The sequence below is a fragment of the Pelophylax lessonae genome (assembly GCF_965119305.1).
Source record: "Pelophylax lessonae genome assembly, contig: HAP1_SCAFFOLD_398, whole genome shotgun sequence".
NCBI lineage: Eukaryota > Metazoa > Chordata > Amphibia > Anura > Ranidae > Pelophylax > Pelophylax lessonae.
In genome coordinates, this window is record NW_028119946.1 from 54,043 (window position 1) to 77,367 (window position 23,325).

Here is a 23,325-nt window from a genome sequence, read left to right on the forward strand (position 1 = left end):
GTGTCCTGAGTCGGGCTGTGTAATGTCACACCTTGTGTCCTGAGCCAGACTGTGCAATGTCACACCTTGTGTCCTGAGCCAGACTGTGTAATGTCACACCTTGTGTCCTGAGCCGGACCGTGCAATGTCACACCTTGTGTCCTGAGCCGTACCGTGCAATTTCACACCTTGTGTCCTGAGCCAGACTGTGCAATGTCACACCTTGTGTCCTGAGCCAGACTGTGCAATGTCACACCTTGTGTCCTGAGCCAGACCGTGCAATGTCACACCTTGTGTCCTGAGCCAACTGTGCAATGTCACACCTTGTGTCCTGAGCCGGACCGTGCAATGTCACACCTTGTGTCCTGAGCCGGACCGTGCAATGTCACACCTTGTGTCCTGAGCCGGGCTGTGCAATGTCACACCTTGTGTCCTGAGCCGGACTGTGCAATGTCACACCTTGTGTCCTGAGCCGGACCGTGCAATGTCACACCTTGTGTCCTGAGCCGGACTATGCAATGTCACACCTTGTGTCCTGAGCCGGACCGTGCAATGTCACACCTTGTGTCCTGAGCCGGACTGTGCAATGTCACACCTTGTGTCCTGAGCCAGACTGTGCAATGTCACACCTTGTGTCCTGAGCCAGACTGTGCAATGTCACACCTTGTGTCCTGAGCCAGACTGTGCAATGTCACACCTTGTGTCCTGAGCCAGACTGTGCAATGTCACACCTTGTGTCCTGAGCCGGACTGTGCAATGTCACACCTTGTGTCCTGAGTCGGGCTGTGCAATGTCACACCTTGTGTCCTGAGCCAGACCGTGCAATGTCACACCTTGTGTCCTGAGCCAGACTGTGCAATGTCACACCTTGTGTCCTGAGCCAGACTGTGTAATGTCACACCTTGTGTCCTGAGCCGGACCGTGCAATGTCACACCTTGTGTCCTGAGCCGGACTGTGCAATGTCACACCTTGTGTCCTGAGCCAGACTGTGCAATGTCACACCTTGTGTCCTGAGCCGGACCGTGCAATGTCACACCTTGTGTCCTGAGCCGGACCGTGCAATGTCACACCTTGTGTCCTGAGCCGGACTGTGCAATGTCACACCTTGTGTCCTGAGCCAGACTGTGCAATGTCACACCTTGTGTCCTGAGCTGGGCTGTGCAATGTCACACCTTGTGTCCTGAGCCAGACTGTGCAATGTCACACCTTGTGTCCTGAGCCGGGCTGTGCAATGTCACACCTTGTGTCCTGAGCCGGACTGTGCAATGTCACACCTTGTGTCCTGAGCCGGACTTTGCAATGTCACACCTTGTGTCCTGAGCCAGACCGTGCAATGTCACACCTTGTGTCCTGAGCCGGGCTGTGCAATGTCACACCTTGTGTCCTGAGCCGGACCGTGCAATGTCACACCTTGTGTCCTGAGCTGGGCTGTGCAATGTCACACCTTGTGTCCTGAGCCGGACTGTGCAATGTCACACCTTGTGTCCTGAGCCGGACCGTGCAATGTCACACCTTGTGTCCTGAGCCAGACTGTGCAATGTCACACCTTGTGTCCTGAGCCGGACCGTGCAATGTCACACCTTGTGTCCTGAGCTGGACCGTGCAATGTCACACCTTGTGTCCTGAGCCAGACTGTGCAATGTCACACCTTGTGTCCTGAGCCGGACCGTGCAATGTCACACCTTGTGTCCTGAGCCAGACTGTGCAATGTCACACCTTGTGTCCTGAGCCGGACTGTGCAATGTCACACCTTGTGTCCTGAGCCGGACCGTGCAATGTCACACCTTGTGTCCTGAGCCAGACTGTGCAATGTCACACCTTGTGTCCTGAGCCGGACCGTGCAATGTCACACCTTGTGTCCTGAGCCGGACTGTGCAATGTCACACCTTGTGTCCTGAGCCGGACCGTGCAATGTCACACCTTGTGTCCTGAGCCAGACTGTGCAATGTCACACCTTGTGTCCTGAGTCGGTCTGTGCAATGTCACACCTTGTGTCCTGAGCCGGACCGTGCAATGTCACACCTTGTGTCCTGAGCCGGACTGTGCAATGTCACACCTTGTGTCCTGAGCCGGACTGTGCAATGTCACATGTGCAATGTCACACCTTGTGTCCTGAGCCGGACTGTGCAATGTCACATGTGCAATGTCACACCTTGTGTCCTGAGTCGGACTGTGCAATGTCACACCTTGTGTCCTGAGCCGGGCTGTGCAATGTCACACCTTGTGTCCTGAGCCGGACTGTGCAATGTCACACCTTGTGTCCTGAGCCGGGCTGTGCAATGTCACACCTTGTGTCCTGAGCCGGACCGTGCAATGTCACACCTTGTGTCCTGAGCCAGACTGTGCAATGTCACACCTTGTGTCCTGAGCCAGACCGTGCAATGTCACACCTTGTATCCTGAGCCAGACTGTGCAATGTCACACCTTGTGTCCTGAGCCAGACCGTGCAATGTCACACCTTGTGTCCTGAGCCAGACTGTGTAATGTCACACCTTGTGTCCTGAGCCGGACCGTGCAATGTCACACCTTGTGTCCTGAGCCAGACTGTGCAATGTCACACCTTGTGTCCTGAGCCAGACTGTGCAATGTCACACCTTGTGTCCTGAGCCAGACTGTGCAATGTCACACCTTGTGTCCTGAGCCGGACCGTGCAATGTCACACCTTGTGTCCTGAGCCGGACCGTGCAATGTCACACCTTGTGTCCTGAGCCGGACCGTGCAATGTCACACCTTGTGTCCTGAGCCGGACCGTGCAATGTCACACCTTGTGTCCTGAGCCAGACTGTGCAATGTCACACCTTGTGTCCTGAGCCAGACTGTGCAATGTCACACCTTGTGTCCTGAGCCGGACCGTGCAATGTCACACCTTGTGTCCTGAGCCGGACCGTGCAATGTCACACCTTGTGTCCTGAGCCAGACTGTGCAATGTCACACCTTGTGTCCTGAGCCGGACCGTGCAATGTCACACCTTGTGTCCTGAGCCAGACTGTGCAATGTCACACCTTGTGTCCTGAGCCGGACCGTGCAATGTCACACCTTGTGTCCTGAGCTGGGCTGTGTAATGTCACACCTTGTGTCCTGAGCCGGACTGTGCAATGTCACACCTTGTGTCCTGAGCCGGACCGTGCAATGTCACACCTTGTGTCCTGAGCCGGACCGTGCAATGTCACACCTTGTGTCCTGAGCCGGACCGTGCAATGTCACACCTTGTGTCCTGAGCCAGACTGTGCAATGTCACACCTTGTGTCCTGAGCCGGACCGTGCAATGTCACACCTTGTGTCCTGAGCTGGGCTGTGTAATGTCACACCTTGTGTCCTGAGCCGGACTGTGCAATGTCACACCTTGTGTCCTGAGCCGGACCGTGCAATGTCACACCTTGTGTCCTGAGCCGGACTGTGCAATGTCACACCTTGTGTCCTGAGCCGGACCGTGCAATGTCACACCTTGTGTCCTGAGCCAGACTGTGCAATGTCACACCTTGTGTCCTGAGTCGGTCTGTGCAATGTCACACCTTGTGTCCTGAGCCGGACTGTGCAATGTCACACCTTGTGTCCTGAGCCGGACTGTGCAATGTCACACCTTGTGTCCTGAGCCGGACTGTGCAATGTCACATGTGCAATGTCACACCTTGTGTCCTGAGCCGGACTGTGCAATGTCACACCTTGTGTCCTGAGCCGGACTGTGCAATGTCACATGTGCAATGTCACACCTTGTGTCCTGAGTCGGACTGTGCAATGTCACACCTTGTGTCCTGAGCCGGGCTGTGCAATGTCACACCTTGTGTCCTGAGCCGGACCGTGCAATGTCACACCTTGTGTCCTGAGCTGGACTGTGCAATGTCACACCTTGTGTCCTGAGCCGGGCTGTGCAATGTCACACCTTGTGTCCTGAGCCGGACCGTGCAATGTCACACCTTGTGTCCTGAGCCAGACTGTGCAATGTCACACCTTGTGTCCTGAGCCAGACTGTGCAATGTCACACCTTGTGTCCTGAGCCAGACCGTGCAATGTCACACCTTGTATCCTGAGCCAGACTGTGCAATGTCACACCTTGTGTCCTGAGCCAGACCGTGCAATGTCACACCTTGTGTCCTGAGCCAGACCGTGCAATGTCACACCTTGTGTCCTGAGCCAGACTGTGTAATGTCACACCTTGTGTCCTGAGCCGGACCGTGCAATGTCACACCTTGTGTCCTGAGCCGGACCGTGCAATGTCACACCTTGTGTCCTGAGCCGGACCGTGCAATGTCACACCTTGTGTCCTGAGCCGGGCTGTGCAATGTCACACCTTGTGTCCTGAGCCGGACTATGCAATGTCACACCTTGTGTCCTGAGCCGGACCGTGCAATGTCACACCTTGTGTCCTGAGCCAGACTGTGCAATGTCACACCTTGTGTCCTGAGCCAGACTGTGCAATGTCACACCTTGTGTCCTGAGCCAGACTGTGCAATGTCACACCTTGTGTCCTGAGCCAGACTGTGCAATGTCACACCTTGTGTCCTGAGCCGGACTGTGCAATGTCACACCTTGTGTCCTGAGCCGGACTGTGCAATGTCACACCTTGTGTCCTGAGCCGGACTGTGCAATGTCACACCTTGTGTCCTGAGCCGGACTGTGCAATGTCACACCTTGTGTCCTGAGCCAGACTGTGCAATGTCACACCTTGTGTCCTGAGTCGGGCTGTGCAATGTCACACCTTGTGTCCTGAGCCAGACCGTGCAATGTCACACCTTGTGTCCTGAGCCAGACTGTGCAATGTCACACCTTGTGTCCTGAGCCAGACTGTGTAATGTCACACCTTGTGTCCTGAGCCGGACCGTGCAATGTCACACCTTGTGTCCTGAGCCAGACTGTGCAATGTCACACCTTGTGTCCTGAGCCGGACCGTGCAATGTCACACCTTGTGTCCTGAGCCGGACTGTGCAATGTCACACCTTGTGTCCTGAGCCAGACTGTGCAATGTCACACCTTGTGTCCTGAGCCAGACTGTGCAATGTCACACCTTGTGTCCTGAGCCAGACTGTGCAATGTCACACCTTGTGTCCTGAGCCAGACCGTGCAATGTCACAACTTGTGTCCTGAGCCGGACTGTGCAATGTCACACCTTGTGTCCTGAGCCAGACTGTGCAATGTCACACCTTGTGTCCTGAGCCAGACTGTGCAATGTCACACCTTGTGTCCTGAGCCGGACTGTGCAATGTCACACCTTGTGTCCTGAGCCGGACTGTGCAATGTCACATGTGCAATGTCACACCTTGTGTCCTGAGCCGGACTGTGCAATGTCACACCTTGTGTCCTGAGCCGGACTGTGCAATGTCACATGTGCAATGTCACACCTTGTGTCCTGAGTCGGACTGTGCAATGTCACACCTTGTGTCCTGAGCCGGGCTGTGCAATGTCACACCTTGTGTCCTGAGCCGGACCGTGCAATGTCACACCTTGTGTCCTGAGCTGGACTGTGCAATGTCACACCTTGTGTCCTGAGCCGGGCTGTGCAATGTCACACCTTGTGTCCTGAGCCGGACCGTGCAATGTCACACCTTGTGTCCTGAGCCAGACTGTGCAATGTCACACCTTGTGTCCTGAGCCAGACTGTGCAATGTCACACCTTGTGTCCTGAGCCAGACCGTGCAATGTCACACCTTGTATCCTGAGCCAGACTGTGCAATGTCACACCTTGTGTCCTGAGCCAGACCGTGCAATGTCACACCTTGTGTCCTGAGCCAGACCGTGCAATGTCACACCTTGTGTCCTGAGCCAGACTGTGTAATGTCACACCTTGTGTCCTGAGCCGGACCGTGCAATGTCACACCTTGTGTCCTGAGCCGGACCGTGCAATGTCACACCTTGTGTCCTGAGCCGGACCGTGCAATGTCACACCTTGTGTCCTGAGCCGGGCTGTGCAATGTCACACCTTGTGTCCTGAGCCGGACTATGCAATGTCACACCTTGTGTCCTGAGCCGGACCGTGCAATGTCACACCTTGTGTCCTGAGCCAGACTGTGCAATGTCACACCTTGTGTCCTGAGCCAGACTGTGCAATGTCACACCTTGTGTCCTGAGCCAGACTGTGCAATGTCACACCTTGTGTCCTGAGCCAGACTGTGCAATGTCACACCTTGTGTCCTGAGCCGGACTGTGCAATGTCACACCTTGTGTCCTGAGCCGGACTGTGCAATGTCACACCTTGTGTCCTGAGCCGGACTGTGCAATGTCACACCTTGTGTCCTGAGCCGGACTGTGCAATGTCACACCTTGTGTCCTGAGCCAGACTGTGCAATGTCACACCTTGTGTCCTGAGTCGGGCTGTGCAATGTCACACCTTGTGTCCTGAGCCAGACCGTGCAATGTCACACCTTGTGTCCTGAGCCAGACTGTGCAATGTCACACCTTGTGTCCTGAGCCAGACTGTGTAATGTCACACCTTGTGTCCTGAGCCGGACCGTGCAATGTCACACCTTGTGTCCTGAGCCAGACTGTGCAATGTCACACCTTGTGTCCTGAGCCGGACTGTGCAATGTCACACCTTGTGTCCTGAGCCAGACTGTGCAATGTCACACCTTGTGTCCTGAGCCAGACTGTGCAATGTCACACCTTGTGTCCTGAGCCAGACTGTGCAATGTCACACCTTGTGTCCTGAGCCAGACCGTGCAATGTCACAACTTGTGTCCTGAGCCGGACTGTGCAATGTCACACCTTGTGTCCTGAGCCAGACTGTGCAATGTCACACCTTGTGTCCTGAGCCAGACTGTGCAATGTCACACCTTGTGTCCTGAGCCAGACCGTGCAATGTCACACCTTGTGTCCTGAGCCGGACTGTGTAATGTCACACCTTGTGTCCTGAGCCGGACCATGCAATGTCACACCTTGTGTCCTGAGCCGGACCGTGCAATGTCACACCTTGTGTCCTGAGCCGGACTGTGCAATGTCACACCTTGTGTCCTGAGCCGGACTGTGCAATGTCACACCTTGTGTCCTGAGCCGGACTGTGCAATGTCACACCTTGTATCCTGAGCCGGACTGTGCAATGTCACACCTTGTGTCCTGAGCCGGACTGTGCAATGTCACACCTTGTGTCCTGAGCCGGACTGTGCAATGTCACACCTTGTATCCTGAGCCGGACTGTGCAATGTCACACCTTGTGTCCTGAGCCAGACTGTGCAATGTCACACCTTGTGTCCTGAGCCGGACTGTGCTGTAACCCTGAACTCTGCACTCTGTCTATAGCCTAACCCTGAATTCTGAAACTCTGTATGCAGCACACCGCTGAACTCTGCACTCTGTATGTAGCGTAACCCTGAACTCTGAACTCTGTACCTAGTGCAGCCCCAAACTCTGCGCTCTGTGTGTAACCCCCCCCCCCCTTCTTGAACTCTGCACTCCTGGTATTTTATGCCCCTTAAAGACCCTCCCACTGTGAAATTTAATCACACCCACTATTTTATGCTGTTCGGAGTTGATAAAGTTTGAGGGGTCGTGGTTGAGTTTCTGTACCTATTTGCTAAGAAAAAAAGCCCCGTAGTAGCACTAATGTGTAGGAAAATGCCAATCAGATAGACACCGAACTTGCCCATACTAAAAGGTCCAGAATGCAGATGGGGGACATAAGATCTACTAAGTGAGGCATTTATAATATTTATATCAGGCATTACTAAACAGTGGATCATGGTCAGCGTCCGGACCAAGCCATTGTCCCGCCCATGCTGCGGCAGTCCTGCTATTTAGGAGCCGATTCTCCACCCTCAGCAGGCGCCACTACTGACATCCTCACAAGCTGCCATCGGGAGGCAAGGCAGATCCGGACTGCGGGAGTTGCCAAGTTAACTTTTCAAGTTAAGCAGCAGGTGATTGGTTGCTAGGACACAGGGCGGTCCTAGCAACCAATCATAAGCTGATTAACAGGAAAAGTTGTGCAGCTCCAGTGCTCCATTCAGAACTGTCCTGCCTCCTGATGTCAGCTATAGGTGTAAGGTAGGACAGGGTAGGACATGTGATGGAGTACACAGGAGATACGAGGAGGACACAGACGTCACATGTGATGGAGTACACAGGAGATACGAGGAGGACACAGACATCACATGTGATGGAGTACACAGGAGATACGAGGAGGACACAGACGTCACATGTGATGGAGTACACAGGAGATACGAGGAGGACACAGACGTCACATGTGACGGAATGCACGGGGAATACGAGGATGACACAGAAGTCACATGTGATGGAGTACACAGGAGATACGAGGAGGACACAGACCTCACATGGGATGGAGTACACAGGAGATACCAGGGGGACACAGACATCACATGTGACGGAATGCACGGGGGATACGAGGAGGACACAGACATCACATGTGATGGAGTATACAGGAGATACGAGGATGACACAGACGTCACATGTGATGGAGTATACAGGAGATACGAGGATGACACAGACGTCACATGTGATGGAGTACACAGGAGATACGAGGATGACACAGACGTCACATGTGATGGAGTACACAGGAGATACCAGGGGGACACAGACATCACATGTGACGGAATGCACGGGGGATACGAGGAGGACACAGACATCACATGTGATGGAGTACACAGGAGATACGAGGATGACACAGACGTCACATGTGATGGAGTATACAGGAGATACGAGGATGACACAGACGTCACATGTGATGGAGTACACAGGAGATACGAGGATGACACAGACGTCACATGTGATGGAGTACACAGGAGATACGAGGAGGACACAGACGTCACATGTGATGGAGTACACAGGAGATACGAGGAGGACACAGACGTCACATGTGATGGAGTACACAGGAGATACGAGGATGACACAGACGTCACATGTGATGGAGTACACAGGAGATACGAGGAGGACACAGACGTCACATGTGATGGAGTATACAGGAGATACGAGGAGGACACAGACGTCACATGTGATTGAGTACACAGGAGATACGAGGAGGACCCAGACGTCACATGTGATGGAGTACACAGGAGATACGAGGAGGACACAGACATCACATGTGATGGAGTATACAGGAGATACGAGGATGACACAGACGTCACATGTGATGGAGTACACAGGAGATACGAGGATGACACAGACGTCACATGTGATGGAGTATACAGGAGATACGAGGATGACACAGACGTCACATGTGATGGAGTACACAGGAGATACGAGGATGACACAGACGTCACATGTGATGGAGTACACAGGAGATACGAGGAGGACACAGACGTCACATGTGATGGAGTACACAGGAGATACGAGGAGGACACAGATGTCACATGTGATGGAGTACACAGGAGATACGAGGAGGACACAGACATCACATGTGATGGAGTATACAGGAGATACGAGGATGACACAGACGTCACATGTGATGGAGTACACAGGAGATACGAGGAGGACACAGATGTCACATGTGATGGAGTACACAGGAGATACGAGGAGGACACAGATGTCACATGTGATGGAGTACACAGGAGATACGAGGAGGACACAGACGTCACATGTGATGGAGTATACAGGAGATACGAGGAGGACACAGACGTCACATGTGATTGAGTACACAGGAGATACGAGGAGGACCCAGACGTCACATGTGATGGAGTACACAGGAGATACGAGGAGGACACAGACATCACATGTGATGGAGTACACAGGAGATACGAGGATGACACAGACGTCACATGTGATGGAGTATACAGGAGATACGAGGATGACACAGACGTCACATGTGATGGAGTACACAGGAGATACGAGGATGACACAGACGTCACATGTGATGGAGTATACAGGAGATACGAGGATGACACAGACGTCACATGTGATGGAGTACACAGGAGATACGAGGATGACACAGACGTCACATGTGATGGAGTATACAGGAGATACGAGGATGACACAGACGTCACATGTGATGGAGTACACAGGAGATACGAGGAGGACACAGACATCACATGTGATGGAGTATACAGGAGATACGAGGATGACACAGACGTCACATGTGATGGAGTACACAGGAGATACGAGGAGGACACAGATGTCACATGTGATGGAGTACACAGGAGATACGAGGAGGACACAGATGTCACATGTGATGGAGTACACAGGAGATACGAGGAGGACACAGACGTCACATGCAGAGATGTATAGTAACTAAGTAGAACTACTTCACTACTGTACTTAAGTACCGAAAGGCGGTATCTGTACTTTCCTAGAGTAGAATTTTTTTCTCCTACTTCCACTTTTACTTCACCACATTTTTTCGATGATTTCGATACTTCTACTCCAATATTTTTTTTTTGTGCTGCATAGTTACTCGTTACTATTATAAAAATTACCACTGCCAGAACAGTAGATGGAAGTTTCATGAAGCTCAGAACATTGTGTATTATCAGCGCATAGGAAAATAAATGTTACTGTATGTATAAATAATAAAAAACAATATGATGTTCAAACTTTTGACTTCTTTCTTTAATAACTACATAACACAGTACTTGTACTTTTACTTTCAGTACTTGAGTAGCAACATTTTTAAAAAAAACTACTTGCAATACTTAAGTACAAAAAATGTTGAATACTTTAGTACTTCTACTCAAGTCACTTTTTGATGGAGCACTTGTACTTTTACTCAAGTATGGGTTTCGAGTACTTCATACAACTCTGGTCACATGTGATGGAGTACAGAGGAGATACAAGGAGGACACAGACATCACATGTGATGGAGTACACAGGAGATACGAGGAGGACACAGACATCACATGTGATGGAGTACACAGGAGATACGAGGAGGACACAGACGTCACACATGTGATGGAGTACACAGGAGATACGAGGAGGACCCAGACGTCACATGTGATGGAGTACACAGGAGATACGAGGATGACACAGACGTCACATGTGATGGAGTACACAGGAGATACAAGGAGGACACAGACGTCACATGTGATGGAGTATACAGGAGATACGAGGAGGACACAGACGTCACATGTGATGGAGTACACAGGAGATACGAGGAGGACACAGACGTCACATGTGATGGAGTACACAGGAGATACGAGGAGGACACAGACGTCACATGTGATGGAGTACACAGGAGATACGAGGGGGACACAGATGTCACATGCAATGGAGTACACAGGAGATACCAGGGGGACACAGACGTCACATGTGATGGAGTACACAGGAGATACGAGGAGGACACAGACGTCACATGTGATGGAGTACACAGGAGATACGAGGGGGACACAGATGTCACATGCAATGGAGTACACAGGAGATACGAGGAGGACACAGATGTCACATGCAATGGAGTACACAGGAGATACGAGGGGGACACAGACGTCACATGCAATGGAGTACACAGGAGATACGAGGAGGACACAGATGTCACATGCAATGGAGTACACAGGAGATACGAGGAGGACACAGATGTCACATGCAATGGAGTACACAGGAGATACGAGGGGGACACAGATGTCACATGCAATGGAGTACACAGGAGATACGAGGGGGACACAGACGTCACATGTAATGGAGTACACGGGGGATACGAGGAGGACACAGACGTCACATGTAATGGAGTACACGGGGGATACGAGGAGGACACAGACGTCACATGTAATGGAGTACACAGGAGATACGAGGAGGACACAGACGTCACATGTAATGGAGTACACGGGGGATACGAGGAGGACACAGACGTCACATGTAATGGAGTACACGGGGGATACGAGGAGGACACAGACGTCACATGTAATGGAGTACACGGGGGATACGAGGAGGACACAGACGTCACATGTGATGGAGTACACGGGGGATACGAGGAGGACTGTGCTGTTCTCCTCATAGTTATTTTGTACATTACATTAACAATCTTTCTTTCACCATGTTGTTTCTATGCATTGTTGTACTGCTGCCATCTGCTGGCCAGAATTTGCATGCGGCACGCCTTTGTTCTTGTTAGTAAAGTTTTTGACATTATAGGCGTGGTTTTTCCGGCTGTGTGTCTTATCACATCCAGCAGCCATCTTCAGTTCTTTATGGCTGTGTGACTGAAAACTTCACATTTTTGGACTTGTGAAGGCATCAGTTTTTGACCAGCAGTTAGCCTCAGGATAGACACCAACAGGACAGTATTGATACCACTACTACAGAACAGTATTGTATCACCGTCTATTGCTGTATCTGGATTGAATAAACTAACGTTTGTTTTCATCTTCATGCCTAAGTCTGGATTCATCTAACCTGAGCATCTGCCGGTCCGGTCTGCCCCACTGCTTGGATACGAAGGTTGGAAGTCACACAGCCAGGGGCGGACTGACCATTCGGGGATTAGGGCACTGCCCGAGGGCCCAGGGTCAGTAGGGGGCCCCATGAGAGGCTACACACTACAGAAAGAAGCCAGGAACTTCCATGCAGGCTATGCTGCGGTAGATATTTAAATGCCCACTCTATGTGGCTGAGCTGCAATTTGTAGGTGGGGCTTTGTGTGGCTTGAGTGTGGACACAGGGGGCCCCATGATCTCTGATTGCCCGGGGGCCCCATGAGTTGTCAGTCCACCCCTGCACACAGCTATTATCAGTTATGAAATATGAAGAATCCGCTCTTAGGATAATTTTAAGCCTCTAATATAATATTTGATACTGGCTGCAGCCCACCTGTGCACTATATTCCTAGAAATATAGTAAGAATAAAGGGTAAAAAGAAAAGGTGTATGGCGCTGCCAAAATATACTAATTGTTCCATGTGTCTTTCAGTGATGCTAAATGTATATTAAATATGTGTCTCCACTGTGAATTTTAAATGAATAAAGTGTCAGGTGCATCATATAGGTGACTGGTGAAAATATATAATGAGTGCAACAATAATAGGCGATCCAACCCTGTGAGGGGTTTACAATAGTGCTAAAACAGTTGAGAATAAAATGGGTGAAAAATGCAATGTGAGTAAAATATGAAAAATGTGAGTGATGTCAACCCAATAAAATAGGCAAATTTAGTAAAAATCGGTTGGATCCACTTAAAAACAATCAATAACACATGAGTGAACTGTGAAATTCTTAGACAATGTAACTATACAATAAATAGCATCATATATGACATAAAACTGGGTAAAGGATGTAAAATCTTATAAACCACTCTAAAATATGACAATAGTCCAGGTGTTAGTAAGTCCGTAATGACTGAAAAAGCCTAAAAAGGAGGGTGGTCCCACAATGGAAAAACCCTTCCTAAAATAGGGGAGCAAAAAAGTGACTTGAGTGCAGGTGCTCTAACGGAGAATATTTTTGGAGGTGCTCAGATATCAGTGACAATTCAGTGCTCCCCGCACCCCTTGGGCCGCACTCACCAGAGTTGTTCACCCCTATAGGGGTATCAGGCCTTGGATATATAATCCTGGGGTCCCCTTCTCTGGTTATTAGAGTAACTGTGTGGTCCAATATTCTGCCCGAGTCCTGCGTGCCAAGGTCCTTGGGATTAGGGTCCACAGGTGCACAGGTATATATGGGGGAAGAAGGCTCACATAGAGTAGTACCGCTTTTAAAATTACTTTATTAGAATCAAAAAATGGGTACTCACAAACATAAAGAGGGTAATCGGCATGTAAACAGCAATAGTTGCGCACTTCCGGGACGCCGTGTGTTCCACGGGCCGGATGTGCATTCCACTTGGGCGGATGTGACGTGATGACGCTCTACGTACGTTTCGTCGGAGTGACGTCTTCTGGTGAGTGCAGTCATTACGGACTTACTAACACCTGGACTATTGTCATATTTTAGAGTGGTTTATAAGAGTTTACATCCTTTACCCAGTTTTATGTCATATATGATGCTATTTATTGTATAGTTACATTGTCTAAGAATTTCACAGTTCACTCATGTGTTATTGATTGTTTTTAAGTGGATCCAACCGATTTTTACTAAATTTCCCTATTTTATTGGGTTGACATCACTCACATTTTTCATATTTTACTCACATTGCATTTTTCACCCATTTTATTCTCAACTGTTTTAGCACTATTGTAAACCCCTCACAGGGTTGGATCGCCTATTATTGTTGCACTCATTATATATTTTCACCAGTCACATATATGATGCACCTGACACTTTATTCATTTAAAATTCACAGTGGAGACACATATTTAATATACATTTAGCATCGCTGAAAGACACACGGAACAATTAGTATATTTTGGCAGCGCCATACACCTTTTCTTTTTACCCTTTATTATCAGTTATACCTTCATTCGCCTTCATGTGGGGACAGAACAAGGACACAGACATCACATGTAATGGAGTACACAGGAGATACGAGGGGGACACAGAACTTACATGTGATGGAGTATTCCGGAGATACGAGGAGGACACAGAAGTCACATGTGATGGAGTACACAGGAGATACGAGGATGACCCAGACGTCACATGTGATGGAGTACACAGGAGATACAAGGAGGACACAGACATCACATGTGATGGAGTACACAGGGGATACGAGGAGGACACAGACGTCACATGTGATGGAGTACACAGGGGATACGAGGAGGACACAGACGTCACATGTGATGGAGTACACAGGAGATACAAGGAGGACACAGACATCACATGTGATGGAGTACACAGGGGATACGAGGAGGACACAGACGTCACATGTGATGGAGTACACAGGAGATACGAGGAGGACACAGACGTCACATGTGATGGAGTACACAGGAGATACGAGGAGGACACAGACGTCACATGTGATGGAGTACACAGGAGATACGAGGAGGACACAGACGTCACATGTGATGGAGTACACAGGAGATACGAGGAGGACACAGACGTCACATGTGATGGAGTACACAGGAGATACAAGGAGGACACAGACGTCACATGTAATGGAGTACACAGGAGATACGAGGGGGACACAGACCTTACATGTGATGGAGTACACAGGAGATGCGAGGAGGACCCAGACGTCACATGTGATGGAGTACAGAGGAGATACGAGGAGGACACAGACGTCACATGTGATGGAGTACACAGGAGATACGAGGAGGACACAGACGTCACATGTGATGGAGTACTCAGGAGATACGAGGAGGACACAGACGTCACATGTGATGGAGTACTCAGGAGATACGAGGAGGACACAGACGTCACATGTGATGGAGTACTCAGGAGATACGAGGAGGACACAGACGTCACATGTGATGGAGTACATAGGACATACGAGGAGGACACAGACGTCACATGTGATGGAGTACTCAGGAGATACGAGGAGGACACAGACGTCACATGTGATGGAGTACTCAGGAGATACGAGGAGGACACAGACGTCACATGTGATGGGAGGAGGATATGGTGAATTCTCTGGAGAATCAGAGGATTTGCACATTAGCTCATTTAATAATGACTTAATTGCACACAGAGAACAATTTCCGAACGTTTATTGAAAAATAATTAGAAATATTTTCTTTGCTCTGGAGCCAAACGTCCAACAATTAGAAAAGCAACGCTCTCCCTTCCACCGACCTATCAGGTCCTCCTTTCATCTCTTCATCTGCCGCCTGTGGAGGGTCTGGACTTCCTTCATGAGGCGCAGGCAGAGCTCATCCTGATAGGGCAGCGCCACACACTGTACAGACAGCGGCAACCCCACCCCATCCGCCACCGCCTGCAGAGACACACAATGACAGGAGGAGAGTGAACATGGTCAGCAGAGGGAGGAAGAGAGTCACCAATGGAGGAGGAGAATGGAGGAAGAGAGCCACCAATGGAGGAGGAGAATGGAGGAAGAGAGCCACCAATGGAGGAGGAGAATGGAGGAAGAGAGTCACCAATGGAGGAGGAGAATGGAGGAAGAGGACATACAGCAAAAATACAAATAAAACATATGTATAGAAAAAGAAATGAACTACCCAACAAGTGGCATCATCCAAATAATAACATTGAGAAAAAAATTTCTTTGTAATAAAATGATAATTTTTATCAATTGTGAGTCGCTTTGGTTTATTCTACGAGGTGCCCCTGAAAGTCTACGTTTTCTGTGAAATTTATGGATTAGGTCTCCTAACCATACGTTTCGCATTTTTCTCTTAATAAAACATATGCAGCACATCTCTGCAATACAGGCGCTATTCCCCGGGATTTATCCCTTCAATCACCGCAGGTACAGAAAGATATTCGCTGATTCTGCAGCAAATCCAGTGAGCTCCAAACTTCCTCTTCACCTCTGCTGCCCTAAAATCTCACACTGTGGTGTCAGCCCTGCCCAGTTCTTCCCTGCTGGACTGCAGAGCACCTTTCCCTCCCCATCTCCATAATCATTATAACTCCTCCTATCCTATCTTCTCATCAACAAACCCCTCCCCCTCTCTTCATCTTCATAACTCCTCCTCTTTTCTCATTTTCCTAATCCCTCAATTCCCATCTCCTCCCTCTACAAATCTCCATAATCCCTCCCCTTCTATCTCCTCCCCTCTCCTAATTGTCTTCATCCCACCCCTCTATGTTCTCCCTTCTAATCTCTATAATCCCTCCCCCTCTATGCCCCCCCTCTCCTAATTTCCATAGTCCCAGCCCCTCTATGTTGTCCTTTCTCCTAATCGCCATAATCCCTCCCCCTCTATCTTCTCCCCCCCCCCAATCTCCCTTATCCCTCACTCTCTTTTCATTTCCCTAACCCCTCCCCTCATCTCCATAATCCCTCCTCCTCTATCCCCCCCCCCTATCTCCATTATCCCTCCCCCTCTATCTTGCCCCCCATCTCCATTATCTCTCACGCTTTTCTTTTCCCTAACCCCTCCCCTCTCCTAATCTCCATAATCCCTCCCCCTCTATGCCCTCTCCTCTCCTAATTTCCATAGTCCCACCCCTCTATGTTGTCCTTTTCTACTATTCTCAAAAATCCCTCCCCCTCTATCTCCCCCCCCCCCCCAATTTCCATTATCCCTCACTCGCTTTAATTTTCCTAACCCCTCCCCTCTCCCCATCTTCATAATCCCTCCCCCTCTATCCCCCCCCCCCCAATCTCCATTATGCCTCCCCCTCTATCTCCCCCCCCCAATCTCCATTATCTCTCACTCTCTTTTCATTTCCCTAGCCCTTCCCCCTCCTCATCTCTATAATCTCTCCCCCTCTATCTCCCCACTCTAATCTCCATTATCCCTCCCCCTCTATCTCCCCCCCCCCATCTCCATTATCTTTCACTCTCTTTTCACCTCTCTGGCCCCTCCCCTCTCCTCCTCTCCATAATCTGATGTTTTGCTTGTTTCTTTTGGCTACTTTGCTGTAAATCTGGGAATAGTGGAACCCTGTAGTGTAGTGATAGTATGTATGCAGTCAGGGTGCACTACTGATTACTCATCATTCTGTTATAGCTGGTCCACAATTTCCTCTGTCAACAGGACTTCAGGCATTCAGTGTTGGAAGGAAAGGTGTTGAGCTGGCTCTCTTGTAGTGTAGATTTAGTGTCATCCCAGGGAAGTCCCCCTTCCAATTTGTCCACTTTCTACTTTCATCATCTTCTTATACAGCTGGGAAAATAATGATTTGATCCCTGCAGATTGTGGTACAAAGCAATGGCGGGTGTATAATTTTTATCATAGGTGTATTTTATATAATAGAGACAGAATATCAACCAAAAATCCAGAAAAATCACATGATACAAATGTTAGAAATGGAGTTGCAGTTCAGGGAGTAAAATAAGTATTTGATACCCAACCAACTGACAATAATTCTGCCCCCCCCACAGACTGGCTACAGTAGGTGCTCATTTGGTACATAGATTAGTCCTGTCACTTTAAGAAGGTGCTCCCAATGACAACTCGTTATGTGTATGTGACAAACTGACTCAGGACAGGGGCTTTTGGAGGGGACTGCAGGCTAGCCTCTTGCCTACGTACTATGGGCCGTGGCTTGCGAGGGAACACTGCTCTTTGTGGGGTGTATGCTGGGGGGACCCTTGGAGTAATGTTACTTTGGATTCAAGTCCACGTCTTCCCAAGACACACAGGCTCTTGGACTGGGACTCCAGGCCTAGGATCCATGTTAAAGGCCTAGCTGCCTATTGCCAATAAAATACTGCTCCACACTGTCAGACTCAAGGGAGATGCTAATATCAGCACAACCACCTGTCTTCCACACATTGTTGATTGTGCTGATTAACTCACCTATTGTCTAGTGTGGGGACGTGTTTACACTTATAATAATGTGTATTGTACTTCATGAGCTCGACGACGGCAAGTCTGCTAGTTAATTAGCTCAAGGTAATAAAAAGCATCTGTTAGTTGCTAGTGGGAAAGTAGAATATGTCAAATCGCAGCCTATTGCCGGTAACCGCATTATCCAAATCGGTGCGACGCTGACTTTGTAGCGCTGCATCAATTTCCAAAAGTAGTTCCGGCACTATTTTTTGAGACTTTGGGGTCCACTTAAATAAACATCTGTGCATGAACCTGCATAGATGTCTTTCAAGTTGCAGCCCAAATCACAATGAAATGCGGGTTTGAACTCCAATGTGAACGAGGACTCAAACCTCACCATCATGGGAAGACCAAAGAGCTGTCAGAGGATTCAGGGAGAAGATTGTAGACCTGCACAAGTCTGGAATGGGTACAAGACCATCAGCAAGAAGCTTGGTGAGAAGGAGACAACTGTTGGAGGGAATATTCGCAAATGGAATACAAAATAACCATCAATCACCCTCAGTCTGGAGCTCCATGCAAGATTTCTTCTCATGGGGTGAGGATGGCCATGAGAAAAGTGAGGGATCAGTCCAGAACTACACGGGAGGTCATTGTGAATGATCTCCAGGCAGTTGGGACCACAGTCACCAAACACACCATTGGTAACACAATACGCCGCCATGGATTGGCCTGGTGGGTCCGATTCGGCCCGTGGGCCTTGTTTGACACATGTGATCTAAATGATTCAGAGGAGGATTGGGAGAAAGTGCTGTGGTCAGATAAGACCAAAACTGAGCTACTTGTCATTAACTCGACTTGCTGTGTTTGGAGGAAGAAAAATGCTGACTATGACCCAGAGAACACCATCCCTACAGTCACCATCCCTACAGTCCCCGTCCCTACAGTCACCTTCACTACAGTCACCTTCACTACAGTCACCGTCCCTACAGTCACCATCCCTACAGTCACCGTCCCTACAGTCACCTTCACTACAGTCACCTTCACTACAGTCACGGTCCCTACAGTTTTCCATTCCTTGTGCGGTTTATTTCCCAAAACCAGCACCCACAATCCATACTGCGACCAGAACCTTTCCTGGATGGAGGGGAGGATTTTTCCCTGGTGTCGCTGCTCACAGGCTAGCGTTTCTTTCCAGAGTTCCAAGCAGATTGAATCATACCATCCTAGCAGGACCTTCTCTGACACCGGTCCCCTGTGTTGTATCCGCATCTCTCACAACCTCCTTCCGAATTCCTCTTCCATGGTGGCTGACATCTGTACCTCTCCTCTTCTGTTATCCGGACCTTGGATCCCAGTGGATGTTTGGATGTCCCAGACTGCAGGAAGCATCCCACCGCTGCCACCAATGTGACGGAACCTCAGACCCACACTGTACTTGTGTGCTTCCATCAGTACACGGCTTCCTCCTGTCTTGAATATAGATAGAGGTTTCTGCCACCCCCATACATAGCCTGAACTTAGCTTTTATGTGTCTGAAAACAACTAACTCCTTTATTGAACAAGAAACAGACTTTTATAAACTTGAGAAGTATGTCAGTCACTACATGAACCATGACCCGAATATTTACCCAAAACATCACACAATGGTTAGATAACGAGGTACAGCTGACTCATGACTAATCCCATCTAGACAAGGTTATCATTCACATGCTAATTAACTCAGCGCACTTACACCAGACTGGAAGACTAGACTGCCGGCAACAAGGCTAAAACACAGTACAAAATTAAACAGTATCCTAAGTATAAACACAGAACACCTTTTTATACAGACAATAGGAAGAGACCCCAGTATCAGTCTGTCCAACTCCTACACTGAAGTACATGGAATACACATCTAAGCATTGCTGTCACTCGCTGGAAGTCATAATCATCAAAATTAAAAGAAAGAAATGCTGGAAATCTCTCACTCTGTGTGTAACATCTATAGAAAATATATTTATTAATTGAATTACTGAAATAAATTCAATTTTTGATGATATTCTCATTTTATGTATATCAAATTGAGTCCAACTTTCAGTGCCAGTTCATAAAGATATATATATGTATAAAATTGTAATATAAAACACTTTGATATATACAGTATCTGACAAAAGTGAGTACACCCCTAAGTGACAATGTCCAAATTGGGCCCAATTAGCCATTTTCCCTCCCCGGTGTCATGTGACTCGTTAGTGTTACAAGGTCTCAGGTGTGAATGGGGGGCAGGTGTGTTAAATTTGGTGTTATCGCTCTCACTCTCTCATACTGGTCACTGGAAGTTCAACATGGCACCTCATGGCAAAGAACTCTCTGAGGATCTGAAAAAAGAATTGTTGCTCTACATAAAGATGGCCTAGGCTATAAGAAGATTGCCAAGACCCTGAAACTGAGCTGCAGCACGGTGGCCAAGACCATACAGAGGTATAACAGGACAGGTTCCACTCAGAACAGGCTTCGCCATGGTCCGCCAAAGAAGTTGAGTGCACGTGCTCAGCGTCATATCCAGAGGTTGTCTTTGGGAAATAGACGTATGAGTGCTGCCAGCATTGCTGCAGAGGTTGAAGGGGTGGGGGGTCAGCCTGTCAGTGCTCAGACCATACGCCGCACACTGCATCAAATTGGTCTGCATGGCTGTCATCCCAGAAGGAAGCCTCTTCTAAAGATGATGCACAAGAAAGCCCACAAACAGTTTGCTGAAGACAAGCAGACTAAGGACATGGATTACTGGAACCATCTCCTGTGGTCTGATGAGACCAAGATAAACTTATTTGGTGTCAGATGGTGTCAGGCGTGTGTGGTGGCAACCAGGTGAGGAGTACAAAGACAAGTGTGTCTTCCTACAGTCAGACATGGTGGTGGGAGTGTCATGGTCTGGGGCTCCATGAGTGCTGCCGGCACTGGGGAGCTACAGATCATTGAGGGAACCATGAATGCCAACATGTACTGTGACATACTGAAGCAGAGCATGATCCCCTCCCTTCAGAGACTGGGCCGCAGGGCAGTATTCCAACATAACGACCCCAAACACACCTCCAAGATGACCACTGCCTTGCTAAAGAAGCTGAGGGTAAAGGTGATGGACTGGCCAAGCATGTCTCCAGACCTAAACCCTATTGAGCATCTGTGGGGCTCCTCAAACAGAACGTGGAGGAGGGGAAGGTCTCTAACATCCACCAGCTCTGTGATGTCATCATGGGGGAGGGGAAGAGGACTCCAGTGCCAACCTGTAAAGCTCTGGTGAACTCCATGCCCAAGAGGGTTAAGGCAGTGCTGGAAAATAATGGTGGCCACACAAAATATTGACACTTTGGGCCCAATTTGGACATTGTCACTTAGGGGTGTACTGACTTTTGTTGCCAGCGGTTTAGACATTAATGGCAGTGTGTTGAGTTATTTTGAGGGGACAGTAAATTTACACTGTTATACAAGCTGTACACTCACTACTTTACATTGTAGCAAAGTGTCATTTCTTCAGTGTTGTCACATGGGAGGGGTGTACTTACTTTTGTCAGATACTGTATATATTTGTAAACTTGTGTATATAATTATTATTGTATTTGATTTTTTAACACTATTTTGATCACTGATAAACTTTATATATCAAATAATCTTTACAGTTAACGTATTGAAGGAGAGCGCTGCACCTTTGAAGGTAGTACAGGTTGACTTTGCCGCATTGAGGGGCCAATGGGCGGGGCCATGTATTGTAAAATCTTGGATGAGAACCTTCTTCCCTCAGCCAGAACACTGAAGATGGGTCATGGATGGGTCTTCCAGCATGAGAATGACCCAAAACATATCGCCAAGGCAACAAATGAGTGGCTCAAGAAGAAGCACATTAAGGTCATGGAGTGGCCTAGTCAGTCTCCAGACCTTCATCCTATAGAAAATTTATGGAGGAGCTGAGACTTCGAGTTGCCAAGCGACAGCTAAGAAACCTTAAGGATTTAGAGAAGATCTGTAAAGAAGAGTGGACCAAAATCCCTCCTGAGATGTGTGCAAACCTGGGGGCCAACTACAAGAAACGTCTGACCTCTGTGCTTCCAACTACAAGAAACGTCTGACCTCTGTGCTTCCAACAAGGGTTTCTCCACCAACTATTAAGGGGATCAAATACTTATTTTACTCACTGAACTGCAACTCCATTTATAACATTTCTATCATGTGATTTTTCTGGATTTTTGGTTGATTTTCTGTCTCTATCATATAAAATACACCTATTTTAAAAATTATACTAATTATTACATTTCTCTGTAATCTGCAGGGATCAAATCTTTTTTCAGTTTCTTTAATGGAAACATTTCCAAAGTCCAAACCCCGGATGGCGCTCTATTACCATGCATGCCATGGGTCATAAATGTCTAAAACTGAAGGTCTTTGCTGACATAGCTTGGGCCCACTATTTGATAGAAACTTCTCGGAAACAGCGGCAATAGCTAAAAATGTCCACATTGTCCGGCCCGGTACACCACAATAGTATTTCATTCCTCATTGGATTAGAGGTGCAGACATTGTTCCATATTGTAGGAGGAATGTTCTCACAAGGAGACTGATGATGATTACCCTGGAAACGTATTTTCTGGAGGTCTGAAAAAATCCCCATCTGGTTGTATATTTATATACTGACATAACTCCTCCCCTCTTCTCATCTCAATAACCCCAACCCCTCCTCCATCTCAATAACCCCACCCCCTCCTCCTTCCCATAGCTCCTCCCCTCTTCTCATCTCAATAACCCCACCCCCTCCTCCATCTCAATAACCACACCCCCCTCCTCCTTCCCATAACTCCTCCCCTCTTCTCATCTCAATAACCCCACCCCCTCCTCCATCTCAATAACCCCACCCCCTCCTCCTTCCCATAACTCCTCCCCTCTTCTCATCTCAATAATCCCACCCCCTTCTCCATCTCAATAACCCCACCCCCTCCTCCTTCCTAAAACTCCTCCCCTCTTCTCATCTCAATAACCCCACCCCCCTCCTCCATCTCAATAACCCCATCCCCCTCCTCCTTCCCATAACTCCTCCCCTCTTCTCATCTCCATAACCCCACCCCCCTCCTCCTACCCATAACTCCTCCCCTCATCTAACAAAAGAAGAGGAAGTTGGGAGCTCTCTGGATTTCTGGCAGATCTCCGGCTCTTTTTCTGTATTGGCGGGCGAATT

General features: G+C 48.8%; 1 protein-coding gene across 1 annotated transcript in view; it reads right to left on the reverse strand.

Moving 5' to 3' along the window:
- Positions 1-15,405: 15,405 nt before the first annotated feature.
- The window catches only part of LOC309543834 (vitamin D3 hydroxylase-associated protein-like), an 81,384-nt gene continuing 73,464 nt past the window's right edge, over positions 15,406-23,325 (reverse strand). Inside the window, exon 15 of the mRNA XM_082276261.1 lies at positions 15,406-15,649. Coding sequence (XP_082132387.1) covers positions 15,524-15,649 — 126 coding nt within the window. The 3' untranslated portion in view covers positions 15,406-15,523. The remainder of the gene's footprint in view (positions 15,650-23,325) is intronic.